Genomic DNA, 21,454 nt, shown 5'->3' on the forward strand with positions numbered 1-21,454 from the left:
AATTATTTCTAAGTGAAAGGAAATGACCACTAAAGTCAGAAGCTCCATTAGATTGTAAATATAAGTATTATATTGATGTAATGAGCGCAGCACCGTAATGTGTGACAAGAGCTTATCCATGAACGTGTAAGTAATTTCCCTAGAGAATTATCAGTTCTGCATGCATTCAACTCTTACTCAGGGTGTACATTAACAGGGGCACCGGTCACTCAATTTGTTGCATTAATATAGGTAAATATCTGGAAATGGGGGGGGGGGGGGGTTAATATACGTAAATATCAAGACGGGAAGGGGGATGGAGAGGGAGTTGTGAAATGATTTGAAAAGTACACACTGAGATGATTGTCGTAATATATCACCAACATAAAACTCAGTAAAAAATGTCAAACAATGTTTTTTTTTTAATTATCTAAAACGGGAAATATTGTTTGCTTAGCTGTCAATTCTATTTGGTACTGTAAAATATCATAAAAAATGTAACTCCTTTTTGTGTGGAAAAGCCTGATTAATCCTCTATGGATAAATGATTTAAATATTATAAACAACAGCAGAGGCATTTTCATTTCAAGTGCCATGATGACATAATTCACAATAATATCACAAAATTTGAATAAAAAACAAACAAATCATATGTTTGTCATACTATGTGGATGTGACCTTTGACCTATAAAGATTTTTAAGCAATTAACTTTACCCTTTGCAATATTCCTGCAACCATAATCATGAGGTAAAGGTTCGCCCTGCAAGGATATATTTCTTCTCTATCAACATCACATCAATATCAACATCACAGTTGATATTTCATGATATCGTATTTAGGTGAAGTTAAGCTGACTCAATTCCAACCAATCCACTGACAGGATTCTGTCGGATGATTTCAGACGTTTTCATTGAAAAAAATAAATTGTCTCAAAAAGACCCAACAGTATCCAATAAGAAATTAGTACATTGTTCTTTTTTTTAATTGTAATGTTGGAAACAACTGAGAAAAGAACAATTGGAATGGACGTTCTAATATTGCTCTTGAATCTTGGAAAATGTGACGCGATCTTTATTTTGAAGATTATACGGAGTGTTTCCGACATTTCAAGGCAAGGGCGTAGGAACCGGGGGGTTGGGGGGGGCGCCAGCCCCCCAGTGAAAAATATGGGGGGCGGAAGTATCGTTCCGCCCCCCCGCTCCGCAAGTCAGAAAACCCCTTTTTCATTTCCAAATGAGAAAAAAATCTCATTTGAAGCACCAAATTGCATCTAAGGCCAGGTGAAAATGCAAAATTCTTTACAAAATGGAGTGGGTGTTGAAGTGTGCTATATTGCACCAAATTGCATCTGAGGCCACCTGGAAATGCAAAAAAAATCCAAAGAGGAGGGGGACACCCCCTCCCCTTAGACCCCTCCCCCAGGCCGGCCATCAGTCTTCAGCCCCCCACTCAAAAGTACCTTCCTACGCCACTGTTTCAAGGCCGAAGAGGATTCGTGGCAGCTTTCAATAAGTTATTTATTGACCAATTAGGGTTTCTCATCGTCGCTGCACGACCAAAGTAGTTGTCAAGTTGTCGGAGAACAATCCTTACTGAATGACTTTTAGGCACAAAATTAAATATTGATAGGCCGCAGTAGGTCGTAGAACATTCAAAGCCTACTGTTATTAGTTCAGATTCTATTTCTATAGCACCTTTAATTTTTGAGAAAATAGCTAGTAAACTACTGTGTTGTGACAGTAACGAGGGGGGGGGGGGGGTTGTGGCTGTAGGGGGAGGGCGGATTTGTTGCTGAATGGGGAGGTGTTGTAGCTGTAGGGGGCGGTGTTGTGGCTGTCGGGGGGGGGGGCGTTGAAACCCACTCCCATGTATAAGGGAGTTTAGAGGTTCTCCAAGATAAACAAAAATACGACGTTCTTAGTCGTATTAAGGCTATATTTTAGGTTTGAAAGTGGGTATGTGTCCGATGTGTGGTGGGGGGGGGGGTGGTCGGGTGGGGTGGTCGGGTTGCAAAGAGGGAGGGTGCACCCTGGAGCTGAGCCTTATGAGGTTCACAAATGATAGTCTAATACATAGACCATTATGTCACAACACAAAACAACTCGATGTTAATAACGTGTTACAAATTTGTCAAAAACAAACGATGGCAAAGTCATCCAGTGATGCGATATTGTTCATTTATGTGAAGTTATTGGAATGAATGAAATAAAAGATTTAACGTTAAGTCTGCATGCAATGAGGAGTCGACGTCGTCATCAATTTTAGCATTGAGGATTCCTGAGACGGATTTCACATATTTTAAAGGTGAATACTAAAAGCTTGTAAACCCTAATAAATATGTAGAAACATTACTAGCACTCGATTTATTAATTGTTTCTTACTGAAACTATGACATATCAAGACTGAAAGTCTAACTGAAAATCATCCTTAATAATAATCCTGATGATTATGGATTAAAATAATCACATCACAATATCACATCACCATATCACATCACAATATCACATGACGTCATCATATAACTTCATCATATCACTTCATCTATCGCGTGATGTATCATGTCATATCCACGTCCATGATGAAGATCCCCCGCCCCACCCCCCCCCCCCTCGCATAACTTACTCCTTTAGGAAAGTGAATTAATAATTGACATTTATTTTTCATACAAATTACCAACCAGAGAGCCATTATTTTTCCCCTTGCTTCCCTTATGGCCTGTACGTGATAGACTGCCAACGTTCTCCCCCTTTTTTTATATCTATGACGCCAGCGAACGGCTTTTGTGGTGGCGCTCTTCCGATTCACACATCCTTTGAATTCAAAATGCAATCTTCTCAAATGGTATAGGCAATTTATTTGAGTCTCCATCCCAAGTACCCGTAACATAGAAGGGAATTATTAATTGAGATTGAGATTTATTTTTCATAAAAATGGATACCTAAAATTCTCCTTTTTTTTGTGGAAAGCTTTTCTGAAGTGACTATCAGCTATTGTCTTTCAATAAAATTTGATTCTGTGGAAGTGATTAATTTGTGTTGGACGAAATATTAGTGCTTGAACCGTACCATTTTGTATTAGAACGGGGAATTATAATAAGGGGGTTGGGAGAGAGTAGAAACTTTAAATATGTGCAGGGAAAGAGCTTCTTGTTAGATTGTATCAGTAGCTGATAAGGCTTCATGTTGAGTATGCTATTCAGGTTTGACAAGGGAAAGTACTAGATAAAACTACATACTACTAATTCACTCACTGAAAGATGTTGCTTAGCCATGAGAGGCTTCGAATTATCACTACCCTTGTAAGTTTGCGTGGAGATTTAATTCAGATGTACAAGATTGTCCATGGTTTTGATAACTTAGGAAATTTATTCCTTTTCGGTTTTTCCCACGGTAGGAACACTAGAGGTCATTGTCTTAAATTTACAGTGTATTCAAATGACTTTTCTTTAGATTGTTGTGAATAAATGAAATCATTTGAACATGTTGTCCTATGTAATAATGTCAATCATTTAAGAATACTTAGATGGTAAACTTTGTTGCACCAGGATTTGTAGTTTCTTGTGTTAAGCTTCTTTTTTTTTTTTTGCATAGGGTTCTTGATGGGGACTTTGTCTCTCCTGATCCACTTAAATAAAGTAATGGAGTGTTAAACTAATTGTTCTAACAAAGAAAGGTAAATGACACATTTCTTGACGGAAAGGGGGGGGAGGGGGAGGGGGGCGAGGGGCCAAAGGTTGTGTGGAGCTAATGAATACTGTATCCCACTGTATGTATTTTGTCCAAGGGTCTGTGCAGAAAGATTTTTTTTTTGGTCTTAGGGCAAAGAAAATAGTGAAACAACAAAAGTGGAGATAACAAAGATTAATTTGTGTTTGGTCATCCAGTTTAATCCCATTTGCAACTCTTACAAACATCCACAATAAATCTGTGAGAAAAAAAAAACTTAAGCTGTTAATCTTTCTAGAATTCCTTTAAAAAACAAAGGTTTATTAACTCTTAGAGACTTTACCTACCTACTAATTAGCAATTTACAGCCATCTATTTTTTTCCCTACAGACTGTTATGTACAAAAATTCAAGGAAACGACGACAAAAAATATCGTGTTGCAATCTCACATGACACACAAAAAAAAACCCGAATGCGTGCTACTAAATCTGTCCAGTCAGGAGGTAAACATGCCACACCGATCTAACTACTGCAATCTCCAAAAAAAAAGACCCCGAGGGGCCTGGTAGTGAGACGAGTTCAAAAGTCGAGGCCACATAGATCCTTCGACTAACATTCACTTCACGGTAACCCCCTATAATATATCTACTGAATTAACGTTCCTTTTAGAAATTTACCTTGACCAACATAACATGCAGCATTTTTCCAGAATAAACCTGTCTCCCCCTAAGCATACCATTTCCTTATCATATAACTTGCTGGCTGTTCTAACCACACAATCTTCGAGTCTCTTTTTTGGCGCCAAAATAGAAGGAGAAAGTCCCCTTTCGTCTCTCTCTCTCTGCAGAACAGAGGCCTTCAAAGTGAGCATGATAGAATAGCAGCTTTCTTCAGACTTCCTTCTACCCCTAAACCTCACATTACATTTTTCTCAATTATAAAAAAAACAAATGAATAAAATGGGAACATGAATGTTTCCATTAAACGTACTAGACAAATTTGCATAAATAACCTCTTCTTTGAATAAATTAACCAACCGACAATCTCCTCTCTTTCTCTGGATTAGAAGCTTATCTGTGTCAAAGACCTTTCTTTCTCCGGTTGCCAAACCAAGGCGATATTTACGTCCTAATAGCTGACATAAGTACCATCTGGGGTAGACCATTGTATCCCCTCCCTAAGACTACTTGTGAAATCACAAGTAATAACTTTCGGAGATAACATCCACAGACATAAGTCATCAATAATTACACCAGCATTTAAATTCAGTTTTGAAAAGAAAAAACACAAAAAAAAAACATTCTGTCCAAAATTTTCACTCATCTACTGAAAACACCATCTTTTTCTTCACCAACCAGGAAAAACTGTATGATTCTTCCTTCCAAAGACTTTTCTTTCAAACCAGCAAATAAACACTTACAACTCAGTTTTTCTCTCCTTCATATCGTTTGCACAGCTCTGTAAAAAACCCGTAATATTATATCTCGGCCATCTATCAAAATAAACACTACTTTTTTTCCTTCCACAATCCCCAACCCCCTCCGCTTTTCCCAAAAAAAGGTTGTTGCAATAATCTATCCAAAAACTATGAAAATATACAAGCCTTTATCGGTCGATTCCAAGCCTTCGCTTCGATTGGTAGTTTTTTTTTTATTGCTAACGGTAGGCAGAATGAGATTTATCTGTGCTGTGCTTCTATTCAGATGCATGGTAAAAACGAAACAAAGAAACCTCCGAAATTTGACACAACATGACCCCACGCAACAAAACGAAAGGCTTTGATAGGCAGTACTGGCACAATCAATTTCAATGATCCCCACTTCTGACACCAACAGTTCGACAATTTATACAAACACCTTTTTGTAATAACTTACGCTCAAAAATCTCTTCTCGCTTGCACATTGTCAGCATCTCAATATGATTTCAGCACCATTATGCAAAGTTAATCTGGTTAACCTTTGACACCCAGGCTATCCCAGTAACCCTGACAACAAGTGAACAAGTCCCTACTTTAACTTTTGCACCTATCTGTACAACTACAAACTGAATGAAAAAAAAAAAAATTAAAAATTACAGACTTTTCTGAACATAAAAATTTTTTTCCCTACATTTAGAAACTACTTTGTTAAAACTTTATTTACACTATGATTGACATGAAATTTTTTTCACATAGAACTGTATTTATTTACTTTTTTATTCTGAAAAGGATAGACTTTTTCCCAAGAAAGATCCAACACGATGTTTGTTCAAAAACACAGAAATGACATCAAAATCAGTAATGAAGATGAAGCAACATGGCTCTTTCTTTAGTTATCCATAAAAAAAATCAAACTATTTCCATTTTGATTATGATCTGTCAACTGGAAACAAAAGACAGATCATAAACCTTGATCTAGACAGAGAAATAAATAAAAAAAAATCTGCAGCATTTCCCAAAACAAAATATCAATGCCTGATACAAAAATGATTTATCTTTTTATAAATCATGATTGTTTTGCCTTATAAATCAAGTACAAAATACAAAAACCACAACGAAGCAAGAATGAATGGAAGTGGGAAATGCTGTTCACAAGATACACTAAAAAGTAACTTATTTTTTTTTTATCAGTTGAGAATTCAAATAACTTGATTGCAATCAATCCTCACAGAACAATGGATAAAAAAACCAATCTAGTCTTGTTTGGTGACGATAAGCATTAAAGCTTTTTATGCCCTTTGTTATTTTTAATTTTTTTTTTTTGATTTCTCAAATCTGAATACATCGACATTGTATTGCTTTAAAACACGCCTTAATTTCTCTTTTATTTAACATGAATAAAACTTCTTCATAAACATGATGAAGGAAGGAAGACTCTCCAACAAATATAAATTCTATTTCAAGGAATCATAACAAAAGAAAACAAAAGAAAGTTTAAGACAAAAAGAAATTTTAAAATAAAAGGATAACAATAAAGATACGACATCTTAATAATAATAAAAAGGAGCAAAAACAGACGCACACAGAGAGAGTTCGAAGAGCACATCTTTTGCGGCCGTTGCTACGGTAACTGAGAAAGTGTGTGTCCAAGTGAGTAGTAGTATTGTGCAAACATTATTTTGCTTTTTTGAAAGAAGGCAAAAAGTTTAACAAAGATAAAAGGAAGCAAACCAAAGCAGAACACTGTTTCCCTTATGAATAGTTCTATTTTGTTAGGTTTTTCCTGCATCCTTCAGCCTAAATAGTGTTTATTGTTTTCAAGGCAACAGAGTGGTTCTAAGTAAAGCACAACTTTTTCAAAGACATTTCTTTTTTGTGCAGGGAAGAAATTTATCATATTTGTCTTTTTTATACAATTAATCCTTAAAAATTGTCTGTACACCAGTTCTACGTTTGTATCAAAAATAAATTATTATCCAAACCTACAAAAACAAGTCGTCTACATCTTCTACTCCACCCACCCTCCCAAAAAAAAAAAAAAAAAAAAAAGATATGAGGTTTCCTGAAGCTTAGAATTAATTAACCAGTTGTTTTCATTCATGAGTTGTCAAAAAGAACATTTTTTTTTCGTCTTTATTCAAATAATAAAGGTGTCGTTGTCTTCTTTCTTTTTGGTGCAAAAATGTAAAAGGGCAGCAACAACCAATATTTTTGAAAAAGAGAAAACAAAAAACTTAATATTAAAAGAACAAAAACAATAAGAAAAAGATAAAAGCCCCACCCCTCCCTCCCCCCCCCCCCCAACAAAAAATATGCAAAGAAGAAAACAAGCACAGACTTTTTCTATCAACAGCACTTTTGAGGTATCAAATGTCTCAGAAGAATGACCAACAATGGTAAAAAAAAAGTAAGGAAAAGAGGAAAGAAAATCACCAAAAACAACAATCCCAAAATGTGACAAAAAAAAAGCCACCAGAAAGTGTGGAAAAGAATTTCTATATACAACAGAATGTTTCATCATGAAAGAATTGACCTACTAACCCCCCCCCCCCCTTCCACCCACGCCAAAAAAAGGTTAAAATTACTGTAATAATCATGACAATACTTTGAGCAAGTTAAAGCAAAGTGACAATTTGCTTTAGGATAATCTCGTAAAGATGATAGGATCATCAAAACTCTCTCTAATCCCTCTAATCTCATCAAGTTTGTTAAAAACATTGCGACAAAATTTTGCTTTAATTTTTTTTTACAGTCACTTTGTCCTTTGTTCTTCAACATCATCATCGGTGGGAGCTGTTCAAAACTTCATTATTTGTCTGAGTAACAACTTCTCATGTCGATCTTGCCATTTTTTTAAAAAGATTAAAAAAAAGAAGGCAGTTTGAAAAAAGAAAATAATCAAATCAAATCAAACAACTGCAGAAGAAAATAAAAGAAGAAAAAAGAAAGAAAGGAAGAAAGAATTTACACATTTTTTGTTACTAAACTTACTGTATGGAAAAAAGAAAATATTTTTGTAGATAAACAGATTCCTGAAAGTATTTCTTTACTGCTTGTTTCACCATCCCATCCCAAAATTTTCAAAAGAATCCAGGGTTTATTGGTTGAGGGGGACACATTTTATAGTCAGTATATATTGGCAGTCTCTTAGCAAGAGGAAGGGTAAGGGGTTTGCGGCACCAATTTCTTTTCAAAGGAATGAAACTGTCTTATGGTTGCATCTGTTTGATATTTTATCTTCTTTTGTTTTGGCTAACTACTACACAAATGCTTCCACCATCCAAATGCATCATTAAAACTACAAAGGCTCAGACTTTCTTTTGAACATCAAACAGGCCACAAAGTTTCACACATTTCACGACTTGGCTGGAAAACAAACAATTTTCACTTTTTTTTTTTGGTTCCATTTTCTTTATCTCTCTTCTCTTTTTTTCTTTTTTTTGTCGTTTTTCATTTGCATCTTTTTTTTTTTCTCTCGTAAAAAATTTAATAACTTCTTAAGATCCTAACTTTATTTACAATAATAATAAGATGAATAAAATTTTTCTGATTTTTAATCTTCAATACTAATTCTATTACTTAATACTCTTTTTATCCCCTCTCAATTCTCATGCTTTCAACATTTCAATTTACTCTCATCTGACCTGTTTTGTTTTTTTTTCCTTTTCTCTCTTACTAATTCTTTCTTTTCTTTCCATCCCTTCCTGATAATCAAACATGGAATTTCAAAGTTCGCACAAAAGTTCTCTCCGAAATATGTCTGCCCTTTAGACTAGACATGAACAATTCCTAATCCTTGCTTTGAATCCATGAATATGCATAAATTTAAAAAGGTCAACGCTCTTCTCTGGCATCAAGGCTCATGTTGCTACAGTGTGGAGAAGTTTGGGCCAATGGCATCATCTCAACGGTAGCATTTTATTGCAACATATTTTTCTTAGAATGCCTCGGCTTGGTTTTTTGGGTGGCAGGTTTTCTCCTGGGGTGCTGTAACCTCACTCTGATGGCAGCTGCTGAAGGAGTGGCAAGTGCCACTATTTGGGTTGCATGGCAGCGAGGGCTGAATAGTATTGATGAGCAGTTGTAGCGGAATCGTCCAGACCGTGATCAGCCTGCAAAAGTAAAATATTCAAATTATTCATTTTGAAATTGTTGAACCTTCATAACCTACCTACCTCATCAATTGCAGTCAAGATGACTGTCAAATCATGTATCCTTTTGTATTGCATTGTTATGTACAGTGTTGCAATATACTGTAGTGTACTATGCTGTATTGTACTATGCTATACTGTACTATGCTGTATTGTACTGTACTATGCTGTATTGTACTGTACTATGCTATACTGTACTGTACTATGCTGTACTGTACTATGCTGTATTGTACTATGCTATGCTGTCCTGTAGTATGCTGTATTGTACTATGCTGTGCTGTGTTATGCTATACTGTACTATGCTGTATTGTACTATGCTATACTGTACTATGCTATACTGTACTATGCTGTATTGTACTATGCTTTATTGTACTGTGCTATGCTGTATTGTACTGTGCTTTACTGTACTATGCTATACTGTACTATGCTGTATTGCATTGTGCTATGCTATGCTGTACTGTACTATGCTATACTGTACTATGCTGTATTGCACTGTACTATGCTATAATGTACTATGCTGTATTGCACTGTACTATGCTGTACTGTACTATGCTGTATTGCTCTGTACTATAACTATAGTCTACCATACTACAGTGTACTGTACTGGAACTATACTGTGCTCTTGAATGCACTTTTGTCGCAGCTTGTACAAAAATGTACAGCATGTTCATCAATGAGCATTTATGTACTTTAATATACAGACTGGCTGGATATTGGATAGGATATAAAAGTACAAATGATGTAATAATAAACAGAGAATATATACTTACTTCCATTGAGATAGGTTGAAGTATCTGGTGTCCAGCCGTCTGGTGGTAACCTTGACCTAAATGTGCCGCATAAGCAGATGTTTGTAACTGTAGGAGAAGAGGAGAATAATTCTGATAACATTTGACAATGATCGACATAAAGTACATACTTCTTCATTCCTGCCCAAATATGGAATCTAGTCAGAAATATTTTTACCGCAATTCCTCTCAGCTGTTGAATGACACTATCTACGTGGGATGGTAACGACTTTGCAATATAGTCAAGGCAAAGAAAGGCTTCCTCAACAAGTTACCTGGATATTCAAATTTGTCTTTCCTCGTGTTCATCCAACATCTGCACCACAACCTAACAAGCCCACAATACTTAAGTTGGTAACATTTTAACAACGAGGCAACACCCACCACCACCTAACTAACTCCTTCCCAAATCTAATGGCTTTCGTCTGCATTTTCTATCTCTTGACTCCAACTGCCCATAATTAACACAACTCAATTTGCCAGTCGATGCACTTTACTTGGCCGTCATGGTAACACATTCCTTCATCCTTTCTAATGTTGACATTGCTGAGTTAATTCTTGCCCTTTTACTTTTAAAATGACTGTCAACATTTCTAAGACACTGTGTCATCATACTAGGACGCCGAGGGGCTGTAGCCAGGCTGCATAGGAAGATAATCTTTTTATGCTGTGCTGTGCAGTTTCACACAAAAGGTACTGCTGAGATAATCACTTTAATAAAGTTTGGAATTGATGCAGCCTGACTGCAGGGGAGGTTGCAGCTGCTGCAGCTTTTCCTCTTTGACACAATGCCTAACACAATTGGGGCTGTTTGGCAGAATAGAAAATGATTAACGGTAAAGCTCTTACTGGATTGCCCAATTGGAAATGAGTGGCAGAAGGATGTGCGGTCAGTTGGTGAGGCAGGGAGCCTGGTAATGCCGGTACCATCTCCACACTAGGGGAGGTTAAAAGCGAGGTCTGTTGCTGTAAAGGTAGGACAAAAATATTGAAGAAGTTATTCGAAATGGCAACACGATGCAATTATGTACGACTCATAATGCTGAGCCTACAGGTCATCAGTATTGCCTTCACCCACTCCCCCTCCCACAAATATGCTAGAAAGTAAGATAATGGCCACCCCTGCTCAAAGTTTGACAGCAACTTTCTGCCCACATTTGAGACATTTTATTGTCTATTTCTAGCAATCCTAAATGTCAGGGGAAAGGAACCTTCAAGCAAAGTCATTTTGGGAACTTGTGGCAATTTATAAGCTTTCTAAATTTTAGGGCAACTACTGATGAAGTATGTGGTGGTCCCAGGGGCATAAGTGATGGTCCCAGGGGCATATGTGGGTGCGGTATGTGGCATCTACAAGCCAGCTTTCTGAAACAGTCATCAAAAAGAGGCTTTATATATCAGCTGGTGCTCAGCCACAAACATCACAGGGATAGTTCCAAGTGCACAACCTCTGTCGGCTTTCTGACCCATTGAAGGTAATACTTGTTAATTTATAGGACAGGTTACATTTAACATAGGCTATATGCTGCATTCATGATAATGGAAAATGTCACCATTTCCTGTTGGTAGACCGTACAAAGTGCAGCAAGCTTGTTTCCCCTCTGAAGTTTCTAATTACTCCATTCATCTCCCCGATACATGCCCAATCGATGCTCTGATTGACCATGCCTCTCAAAGCTGGTAGCATTGTTGTACTGCGTCCCCAACGACCTTTCCAAATCTACCATAAGATAGACCTGCAGTATGCAGATTTCAACCGCAGTATCTGAGCACCATAAGAGCCAATTATATATCATTAGACACCTGCTACCTATATAGAATACTATATTAGTGGACAATCTAATATTGAAGAGAGTAACTACTTCAACTCTAAATGCTGGTAACATTCTTGTACTGCGCCCCCAACAATCCTCCCAAATCTACCATAGGACAGACCTGCAGTATGCAGATTTCAAACGAGCCAATTATAAATTACATCAGACACCTGCTACCTATATAGAATGCTATATTAGTGGACAATCTGATATTGAAGTGAGTAACTACTTCAACTTCAGACACTCAATTCTTTCCCATTGTCAGTTTCCAGAACATTGAATTCTCACAAAGCACTGAAGTGATCACAAGAACAACTACATAAAGTAACTTCTCTCCTTCTATTTATCCTAACTGCAATGAGCCATGAAATTAATTTCTATTCTTCTGTTTTGATATTGCTTCATATTTACATATCACCAATACAGAATCTTTCAAAGACATCTTTTTAGAAAGGATTAAAAAAAAAAAATTCTGAATTTTGTTTTTAAAGCACAGCACAACCATTTTGTATTTTACCAATCTAGTAATGCTTTATCATTGCCATAAGTTTGAACAAACAGTGTGTGTATTCTTGTTCTGGCTTCCACACAGACCAAAGGTCTGTTTTAACACCAGCGGACTCACTGCAAGCACCTTATTGAATACCTCTTTGAATAGTCATAAACCCAGATGGGATGAATACACAGTTGGCAAACAGCCAGTGGACTAGATAAAGGAAGTAATTGTGTGAATTGCACAGACCAAACCCCTTTCCTCAAACAGTCTCATTAGCTCCCATAAAACCTGAAAGGAGGAATTTCAGGTCTTGGGCTTAGTGTAATTCCCCCCAAGAGGCTCTCTCTCTTAAGGATTCTACCCACAGGATGGCCAAAAAAAAAAAAAAAAATCTGATGTATCTAGACATTATGTATACAGATATGACTGGTACTTACAATTTGTGGTTGCATGAGGTAAGTCGGATGCTGTAAGAAGCCAGATCCCCCTGCATGGAGTTGTGGGTAAGTCACGGCTGCTTGAGCGACACCGATGTTGTAAGGGTTGGCAAACATCTGGTGAGCCATGGCATTGGAAACCCTGTAGAAATGTAGACAAAATGGTCCTGTTAGATCCTAAACTTGTAGGTTTGTGTGAGACATGTTAGTGGTAGCCAAACTCTTTATGATTGATTGATCATGAATTGATTGATTGATCATGAAGTGGGGGCATCTTCTAAAGATGATAAAGGTTGTACTTACTTTGCACACAACGTACACACCCCACACAATCGGTGGACTTTTTTTTAGGACAAAAACCAAAAATTCACATAAAATGTCACAAAAACTCACTTTAAAGCACAAAGTTTGCGTATGGGGTGATGGTGTCATTTGTCAGAGTTAGATTTTGACTGCCAAGTGAGGAAAACTCTTCACGAAAAGTTGAGGGTCAAAATCCCACAAGTACAAGCTAAGTCCAAAGTTAAGGACCAATGTGGCTCAAAAGTATGAGTCGATTTACTCTCCCATGCCAAGTTTTAAGAACAGAGATTGCTATGTTTGTGCAGAGGGGTCTCCAAAAATGTGTCAATGTTTACTACAGGACTTGTTCAAGGAATTGACAAACAGTTACAAACGGAAACAGAAAATGAAGCTTTTTAAGTGACAGACAGTTGTTTTTACCATAATTTTGTAAAGAAAGCAGACATTTAAATATTCTCTTCTGTTGCATACTCAAGATGTATTCCACCAATCAACATCCACTAACTGTTCAATAGCTTTCAAGCACGCTCACCTATCTCTATGTTTGCCTTACTTCTTATGCCCTCCATTAAAAAAGGAATAAAATAGAAGAAAAGATTCTACTGATAGGCCACCCAACAGACAGCATAAATAAAATCCCAAAACTTTGTGTAAACTCCTAACTAAAAACCAGGTTTTTGTTTCCTTAGGCCACTTGAATTGGGTGACTCCAGTACATCAATATTGACCCCTTTACTTGAGCTTTCACATCCTGTTAAATTTATGGACCTGTCATAGTTGCCTATGATTGACCATGAAGACCCCAGGGCACCTAAAACAGTTGTTACCAGCAACTGTTTGGCAGCAAATCAGTTATAATAAATTTGGGGGGCTAAGATATGCCAAGCTGCAGTGAAGCACGTTAGGTACGTACTACAGCTGTCATACACCACAGGCCAAACACTACATACATACACACTGTCATAGTATATAATTATCATACACAGAACACTACAGCTTTGATTATTGTGTCATCACTGATAATGGTTTACTTATATACCACAGTGCTCCCTTGTTGACATGTGACATTCTTTTTTTTTGATAAACCTTGTGGAAATGAATCTGAATGTTTTGTTCCAAATTGATAAGAAAGGAATTCCCTGGTAGAAAGTAATCCATGTGTCGAATAATACAGTTAAAGCCATGGTTCACACCGAGCTGTGGCACAATCAGGATATAAAGTAGGTATGAGATTATTGTAAAGGACCCCAAGAGTGGCAATATTAATGCATCAGATCAATCCATAAGAATGGGGGGGGGGGGGGGGAGAGGGGAGTAAACTTCTGAAATCAGTGTTTTTTATCTTCTAGCACATTTAACTAATACAACGATATTGGACTGATGATATTGGAAATATTAAATCTAACTGTATAGGTGGTCGGTCATGTTGCTGTTATTTTTATACAGTTTAAATATAAACCGAGGGATCATGATCACATGATGTGGACATCCCAGATAAGTTGCTTACAGAGCAAAAATTTGCCACATTTCAGTGGCTCTCTATGGCAGAAAGGAAAGGAAAAAATTTCTGTTTTCAAGGTATGCCTAGTGAAATAGCATGCAGCAGTGTATTAATTGGATGTATGCCTTCGAGCTTGTTGACTGTAGAATTTGTGATCGGCACGTTCTACGCTTCATTTAATCCGACCGAGAGCGACAATGGCAACATTCCTCTGAATAATGGACGATACTCGAGATTATAGAGTTCTGTGATGAAGGAATGGTGATATATTTAACACTGTTATTGCCAGAATAATCCAATTTACATATAACTACTATTACCATAACCATGACATTGGTATCTGAGCTACAGTATTTACACCACTGTACAGATAGGATTTGCTGCAGGTGGGAGGGTTGGGGAATGGGAGGGAGGGGAATTTAACCCCATGCCCTGCCTAAATAACTTACCCTGCTCCCCACCCAAGTGTCTGCTGTTGCTGTTGCTGTCTATTTTGGTTGCGTTTTTTGTTTCCACCGTCGGCAAATTTGCATAGAAGAGGTTCAGTTTGACCTGGAAAGGAATCAAAATGTTTAAGTTGATAGTTAGTTACCAAGCAACAGAAATGTAACTTACATTTTAACCCCTCCAGTGCTCCAGGAGATAAGTTTCCATCATGACCCTAATTATAGTATATTGGCATTAAAGTTATGCATTGCTGTGTGGAAGACAGATTGCACATGAATATTATTAATTCCAATATCATTCTCATAGCCCATTCATTCACCCTAAGTTGCACCTGTATTTACTATTAAATCCCTTATATGTACCCATAACTGAATACATTTCTGTACCTGTATTTTGACCCCTAAATTGTACCTGTATTTATTATAACCCCTTATATATACCCCGGGCCCTGTCTGAACACATTTCTGTACCTGTATTTTGACCCCTAATTGTACCTGTATTTATTTTAATCCCTTTTATATACCCCTATCTGAACACATTTCTGTACCTATATTTTGACCCCTAATTGTACCTGTATTTTTCACCATTGATTTTATCTGTAATTACACCGTATGTACACCCCTATTTTTATTCGTATTTACACTTTTAGTTGAACCTGTGTCTGCAGCTTTCACTATAGTGCATAAAGTCCTTTGCTTACAATCGATACCGCAAATAATGCACAAACTTCAAACTTACCAGGCAAAACGTAGCCATTAAGCTTTTTTATAATTTCTTCACATTTTTCCTTCGATTCCATTCTGAAAAATATAGAAGAATGTAGATCGTGATCTGCTGTGATGAGAGAAGTTAATTTCAAGCATTGCGATTAAAAAAGTTTAGATGATTCAATGTTATCATTTACAGTCCACCTCAAGGTTTCCTTCCTTTTCTATTTTTTACCGATATTGAGATCTTTGATCCCAAATACGTCTCAAGGAAAGGACTGACCCTGTTGAGTCCATCACATGTACAGATGCCTCACAGGACACACACATATTTGGCAACTCCTTAAAACTTTTGGTGCCCATCCAATTCAGAATTCCCTGTCAAAGCATCTGAGCATTTCATCTCACACTGGTATTTAATTTAACATTACAACAATTACTCATTATGCCTCATAACCAGCTCATTATCGGTCATAACCAGCTAATTGTTTCTTAAAATGACTCACTTTTGCATTTAAGTACCCCAACCGGAGGTTTCAATGTGGTTGGGGGCACACACAACCTTAGCTTGGTTTAATTGAAGCTTACTTAAATGACGTTAAGAGCGCACTGGATGAGTACGTCTGATTGGTTGGTACAGTGGCACTGGGGACCCCAAAATGGGCAGAATTCTTTCCAACTGCATAACTAGGGCTAGTCTATGACCCACCCGCATGGAAATCACATTTTAATGTTTGCACTGACCTGCTCCACCACTTTTTCTCCATAAATGAAAGATATCACCTAAATAATGACAGATTAATTTCAGCCCAGAATTCAATATGCAGACAGACGAACATGTAGCTGCTTTTTGAAATGATGTGAATATTGACTGGACATTGAGAGACTAGCACAATTAATGCAACATTTTTTCTCTCTCGGCTCAAATTTTCCAGCGGTAAACATAAGGAGGCAGGCAGTCTGACCCTATAATCCTACTCTTTTTAACATATTGATCTAATTTACATATGGAAATTTAAGAAAGTACCTTGCGAAGCCTACACCCTTACTGACTCCACTCTTGCTGTCCCTGAGTATCCTGGTGCTTATTACTCTACCGATATCCGACAACATACTCTCCAGGTCCTTCTCTTCCATACTCTTTGGAAGGCTGGAAATGTACAAATTTGTTGGGTCTTGCTCTTGTTGCTGCAAATAGACAAAAACGGTAGAAATTTAGGTATTTAACAAACAATATGAATTCCATCTTGAAGAACATCTTTTACAAGTATTTAGAAATCTAGTCGAGAACAATGAGGAACAAGAGGACAAAGCTGAAAGCTGAGAAAGTAAGGACAAGCGTGGGATGATGTAAAAATTATTCACAACTATTAGAAACGATACAATGTGCTGTTGTTTCTTGTAGCAATTACAGCATTGATCTTGTTCATGTCATTCATTTTACATAAGAAGAGTTATATCCTGCCACACCCATCCAGCCCTCCCCCCTACCTTGAGCTGCACAACACCCACCGACTTCACATAATTCTCAGTCAAAACTTGTTTGACAGGTTCATATAAATTCATACCATCCTTTACAACCACTATATTGTTACATTCCAGAAGCAGATAAAGTGCAAAGTTGTTACAGACAAAATCTCAGCACCTGACATTAATTCTTAGTCGTCGATACCACACAAGGGACAAACTCTGCAAACTCCCCATAGCCTGAGCATTCAGCAGGCGACAGAACGGAAGTTGGGACTCTACATCATAGTACATATACCTAATCGCGCAGGGGTTTGCTCATCCAGTAACAATCTAAGAGGATGACGTGTATCAATCAACCGAACATTTTTGGTCAGGTCTGTGCAATGATTACTACTAATACTAATACTAGTACAACGGACTGCATAAACAGCCTAACTGCATCATAACAGATAAACCATCTGGCTATCTCTCTGTACCACATAATTTATTCAGCAGGACAGCAGGTCCAACAAAAACAATGGTGATGATATAAAAAAAAAAAATAAAAAAATTCTAGCCTAAAACAGGGCTCCTCTACCCAGCTGCCAGAGATATGAAGAGCAATAATTCAAGTGATAAGATGGCATCTTCAGCATGCATTGAGGCAATTTAACTCGCTATGCATGGCTGCTCAAGCCCTCACCCACCTCCTACAGTTTTAATTATGAATTTGAAATAACAGGGTCTAAAAGTGCTCACAGCCACTACTGTACGTGCTACTTGTATGGGATGTATATATATATATATATATATATATATATATATGTATATATATATATATATATATATGTATATATGTATATATATATATATATATATATATATAGTTGCTGGCATTGCTTCCATGTAGTTTTCTTGTTCAAACTGCAATGTACGTGTGCACAAATTTTTATGGACTGAAAAACAAAACCCTTTTATAGACTGAGCCATTGCCAACACATTCTGTATAAGTAGTTATGATAGTATAAATCAGCCTGGAAGGGTGAGCTTATTTTTTACAAAGCTATGTAACCAAATTTCCATGTGTGGCTTTAATGCTAAATGTTTGATGTCAAATAGCTAACTAAAATTTTCATCTTTCATGGCGTTTGTGTATTTCTACCCTACCGAGGCCCTGAAGAAACTTTAATATCATTTGGTGTAATTTTCTCCACGACAGACAGACAGACAGACAGACAAAGACACACACGTGTATATTATGCATATATATATCTATCAACATGTGTACTCATGAGAAGATCACTGCACCGGCAAAGCAAAATTAAAAACACAATGGGCCGTGAAATGAGTTTTTCTCATCATCAGGAATCATGCTGTGTTGCATTTCTACATTTACAGAAACGATGTTTGAAATATTGACCAAAAATACAATTGTTAACGATAGACCTATTATAAATATCAACTGCCTTACACCCCCCCCCCTCCCCACACACCTTTGTGTCATTAGACCTCAAAATTTACACAACAGGCATGTCATATGGCCAGCATATCAGAAAATAGCTTCTGGATCAGGATAACCCTTCATGCAGAAAACGCACTACTTTAGTTGAGAGGGCATTGTAGTGTGTATCACTTTAAGTTTAGATGTTTGGATTTCTTAAATCTCACCTAATGCTTTACCGATCTCCATACCTATAACTAGGTTACACATACTACAACTCTTGAGCCCCCATGGCTGGTAACAGCTCCATATCTAATCACAAAATGTCAATTTTGAGGTGATAACACCATGTAACATATACCCTCAAGCAATAATATAAACACTCTGTGGGCTGACTTTATACATGTATATGTACTATATGACTTTGCCACTAACATTAACCATAGATATAATCCTACATTAATTCATAGAGAAGTTTCTTCTATTCTGGTTAGGGCAATATCTGTGAGTATAGATAGATACCCTAGGCAATATTCATAGCCATCAATGTCAAAGTTCTTTGTCCCTCCCGGAATTTTGATACTCCCTCGCAGGTGAAAACAGAGAATTTTATTTCCATTTGGTGTAAAGTATTATTGCTGTTGTCCATGACAACTCCACGATTGGTGCGACATATCCCTGTTATCTAACAGTTCATCAACTTGTCAGATGGAAGTCTCGACCGCCCGACGGGAGACGTAGCGAGGGCCTGGTTCTCTCGCTATATCTCTCACTCTCTCTCTCTTCCATCTATGAGGTTATTGGGAGAGCTTTAAAGCCTGAGGGGTGATGTGCTTAATAAAGTTGGCAACATGACCGCAAAGTGACAACGATCCTGATGAATTACGTCGTCGTGGCTACGCTGTGACTGATTGCCAAAGATGACTCCTAACTTTTCTAAGATCACACCTCCGCAACAGAATCCTTCCCGCAATATCGATCAGGAGGGCTTTGACCAAGCAAAGTAAAATGTAGTACCTGGATCATGTTATCAATATAGCTAGCTAGTTCAAAGAATTGCACCATGGATGAGTTTTGCACGATAGGTCGATGGGTAACGGGACGAAACTTTCCGTCGCAGACAATTCACATGATCCTACACTCTATACAGTATGTACACCAATGTGTTAGGGAACACACACTATTCTAATCCTATCACAGCCTGATACGACAAGAGCAGTTATAACCCGATACTTCACACACAGTCACTATCATTAATTCAGATCTCTCAAAATTATGAACCAAAAACTATCAATACATGATATTTGGTTGTGAAATTATTTTTCATGAAAATCTGTTCGTATGGGTTCCCCGCGGCACAACAGTATTTGTGCACATTACATGCAATCAATACTTTAAATGTGATCCAAAACACACAATTGGCTGATTTTAGTAGTGAACAGGTAATACACCTGAGGCAAGATTATCGTATAGAAAAGACGTGTATTTTTTCCAAAACCTGCATGGCATGCTACAAGCAAAATTATCTCTATAGTTTTTAGTAGTGAACAGATTACACCTGAGGCAAGATTATCGTTTAGAAAAAAACATGTATTTTTTCAAAAACCTGCATGGCATGCTACAAGCATAATTATCTTAATTGGTTGTCTCCTTTTTTTTGGCTCAATTCAAAGGAAAAAAAGCTCATTCATTTTTCTTGAAAACAAGGGAAAACACTAATTGTCTGCTCACTGTGAATTTGAGATTGCTGTAGGTAATTTTAATCTGTAGTTCAGAATATGTTCATCATTTTCACCTCCTCCCCCCCCCCCCCCCTCTATTTCAAGAGATATTGACAATTGTTCCACATAACAGGAGGAAAAGCTAGGACAGGATACAACTGGCAACTACTATTAATATACAATCTATATTTAGTTAAATACACTTTGAATACTTGATTCTTGCAAGGTTTCAGCTTTCTTGGGGAACAACATATACGAAGTTTCCTTGCCGAAAGCAATTTAGAATTATTGGAACGGAAAGTACGATTGTCCTTTAAAGCTTTGGAGTGTCTTGCTTATGATAAAGATGAGTAAAATGCAGATGCCAAAGCATATATCGAAAAAGCTTAGCCCTGCAATGTTAGCACACTTAACGTAAGGGCGGACGGACAGACGGAAGGAAGGAAAATCAACATAAATGGTATTTAACACAAGTCACAGCTTAAGGAAGGATACACCAACAAAACTGAACGTGAACCAATCATTAATGCTCACATGAATTAAATATAATTTGAGCTGATGTGACCTACTGTAGGTTTGAAAAGTTGGTCATCATGAATCAAACGACTACTTTAAAATGTTCCTGAAACAAGCTACGATGCTTTCTACAGACCAACTGCTGAGATAAACCATTTTTTTCTTAGTGGTATTCTGATGTTGGTAAGATATAATAAAATTATTCCTCTCAGAAGTTGGAAACCATATTCTAGGTCTTAAATTTGCAATGCTGCATGCACCGGTTCAACAGCAGTTTACATTTTTAAGAAACCAAGCCTCCTTCTCTTCTTAAGAGTATGAGAGTGAATTAAAATCCTATTAAGGCCAAACATTTTACTGAAAATGTTTTGTGCAAACTGACCAGATCTCGAGTCTCGAGTAAGGGAGAAAAAGAGGGAAGAAATGGGTAAAACATGGGCACAAAATGGGTGAGAATTCAAGTATCTGACATTTGATAGTCCAAAAATCCATCACAGAATGTTACATCTTCAACTATTCACAAAACTTAGCCGTGTTTCGAGTAAGAAGAAAGTCTGGATCAGCATTTGAAACTGGAAAAGGGTGCTAATGACAACACTAGGCGAGTCTGGAAATTGCACG

At 37.2% G+C, this 21,454-nt stretch overlaps 1 protein-coding gene and 1 long non-coding RNA gene across 9 annotated transcripts in view; one reads left to right on the top strand and one right to left on the bottom strand.

Annotated features, from left to right (window-relative positions):
- LOC139958752 (uncharacterized) overlaps window positions 1–21,454 on the top strand; it is a 97,354-nt gene that overhangs the window by 6,798 nt on the left and 69,102 nt on the right. The gene's annotated exons all lie outside the window — the stretch shown is intronic.
- Window positions 3,845–21,454, bottom strand: part of LOC139958745 (RNA-binding motif, single-stranded-interacting protein 1-like) — a 263,437-nt gene continuing 245,827 nt past the window's right edge. For all 7 annotated transcript variants that reach the window (XM_071956056.1, XM_071956058.1, XM_071956057.1 and 4 more), the window contains 7 exons: window positions 16,734–16,894; window positions 15,738–15,799; window positions 15,002–15,104; window positions 12,749–12,890; window positions 10,851–10,967; window positions 9,984–10,070; window positions 3,845–9,174 (listed from right to left, as the gene is read on the bottom strand). In XM_071956056.1, the coding sequence (XP_071812157.1) occupies window positions 9,097–9,174; window positions 9,984–10,070; window positions 10,851–10,967; window positions 12,749–12,890; window positions 15,002–15,104; window positions 15,738–15,799; window positions 16,734–16,894 (750 nt within the window). In that variant the 3' untranslated portion in view covers window positions 3,845–9,096. The remainder of the gene's footprint in view (window positions 9,175–9,983; window positions 10,071–10,850; window positions 10,968–12,748; window positions 12,891–15,001; window positions 15,105–15,737; window positions 15,800–16,733; window positions 16,895–21,454) is intronic.

This window comes from Apostichopus japonicus, chromosome 18 (genome assembly GCF_037975245.1).
Source record: "Apostichopus japonicus isolate 1M-3 chromosome 18, ASM3797524v1, whole genome shotgun sequence".
NCBI lineage: Eukaryota > Metazoa > Echinodermata > Holothuroidea > Aspidochirotida > Stichopodidae > Apostichopus > Apostichopus japonicus.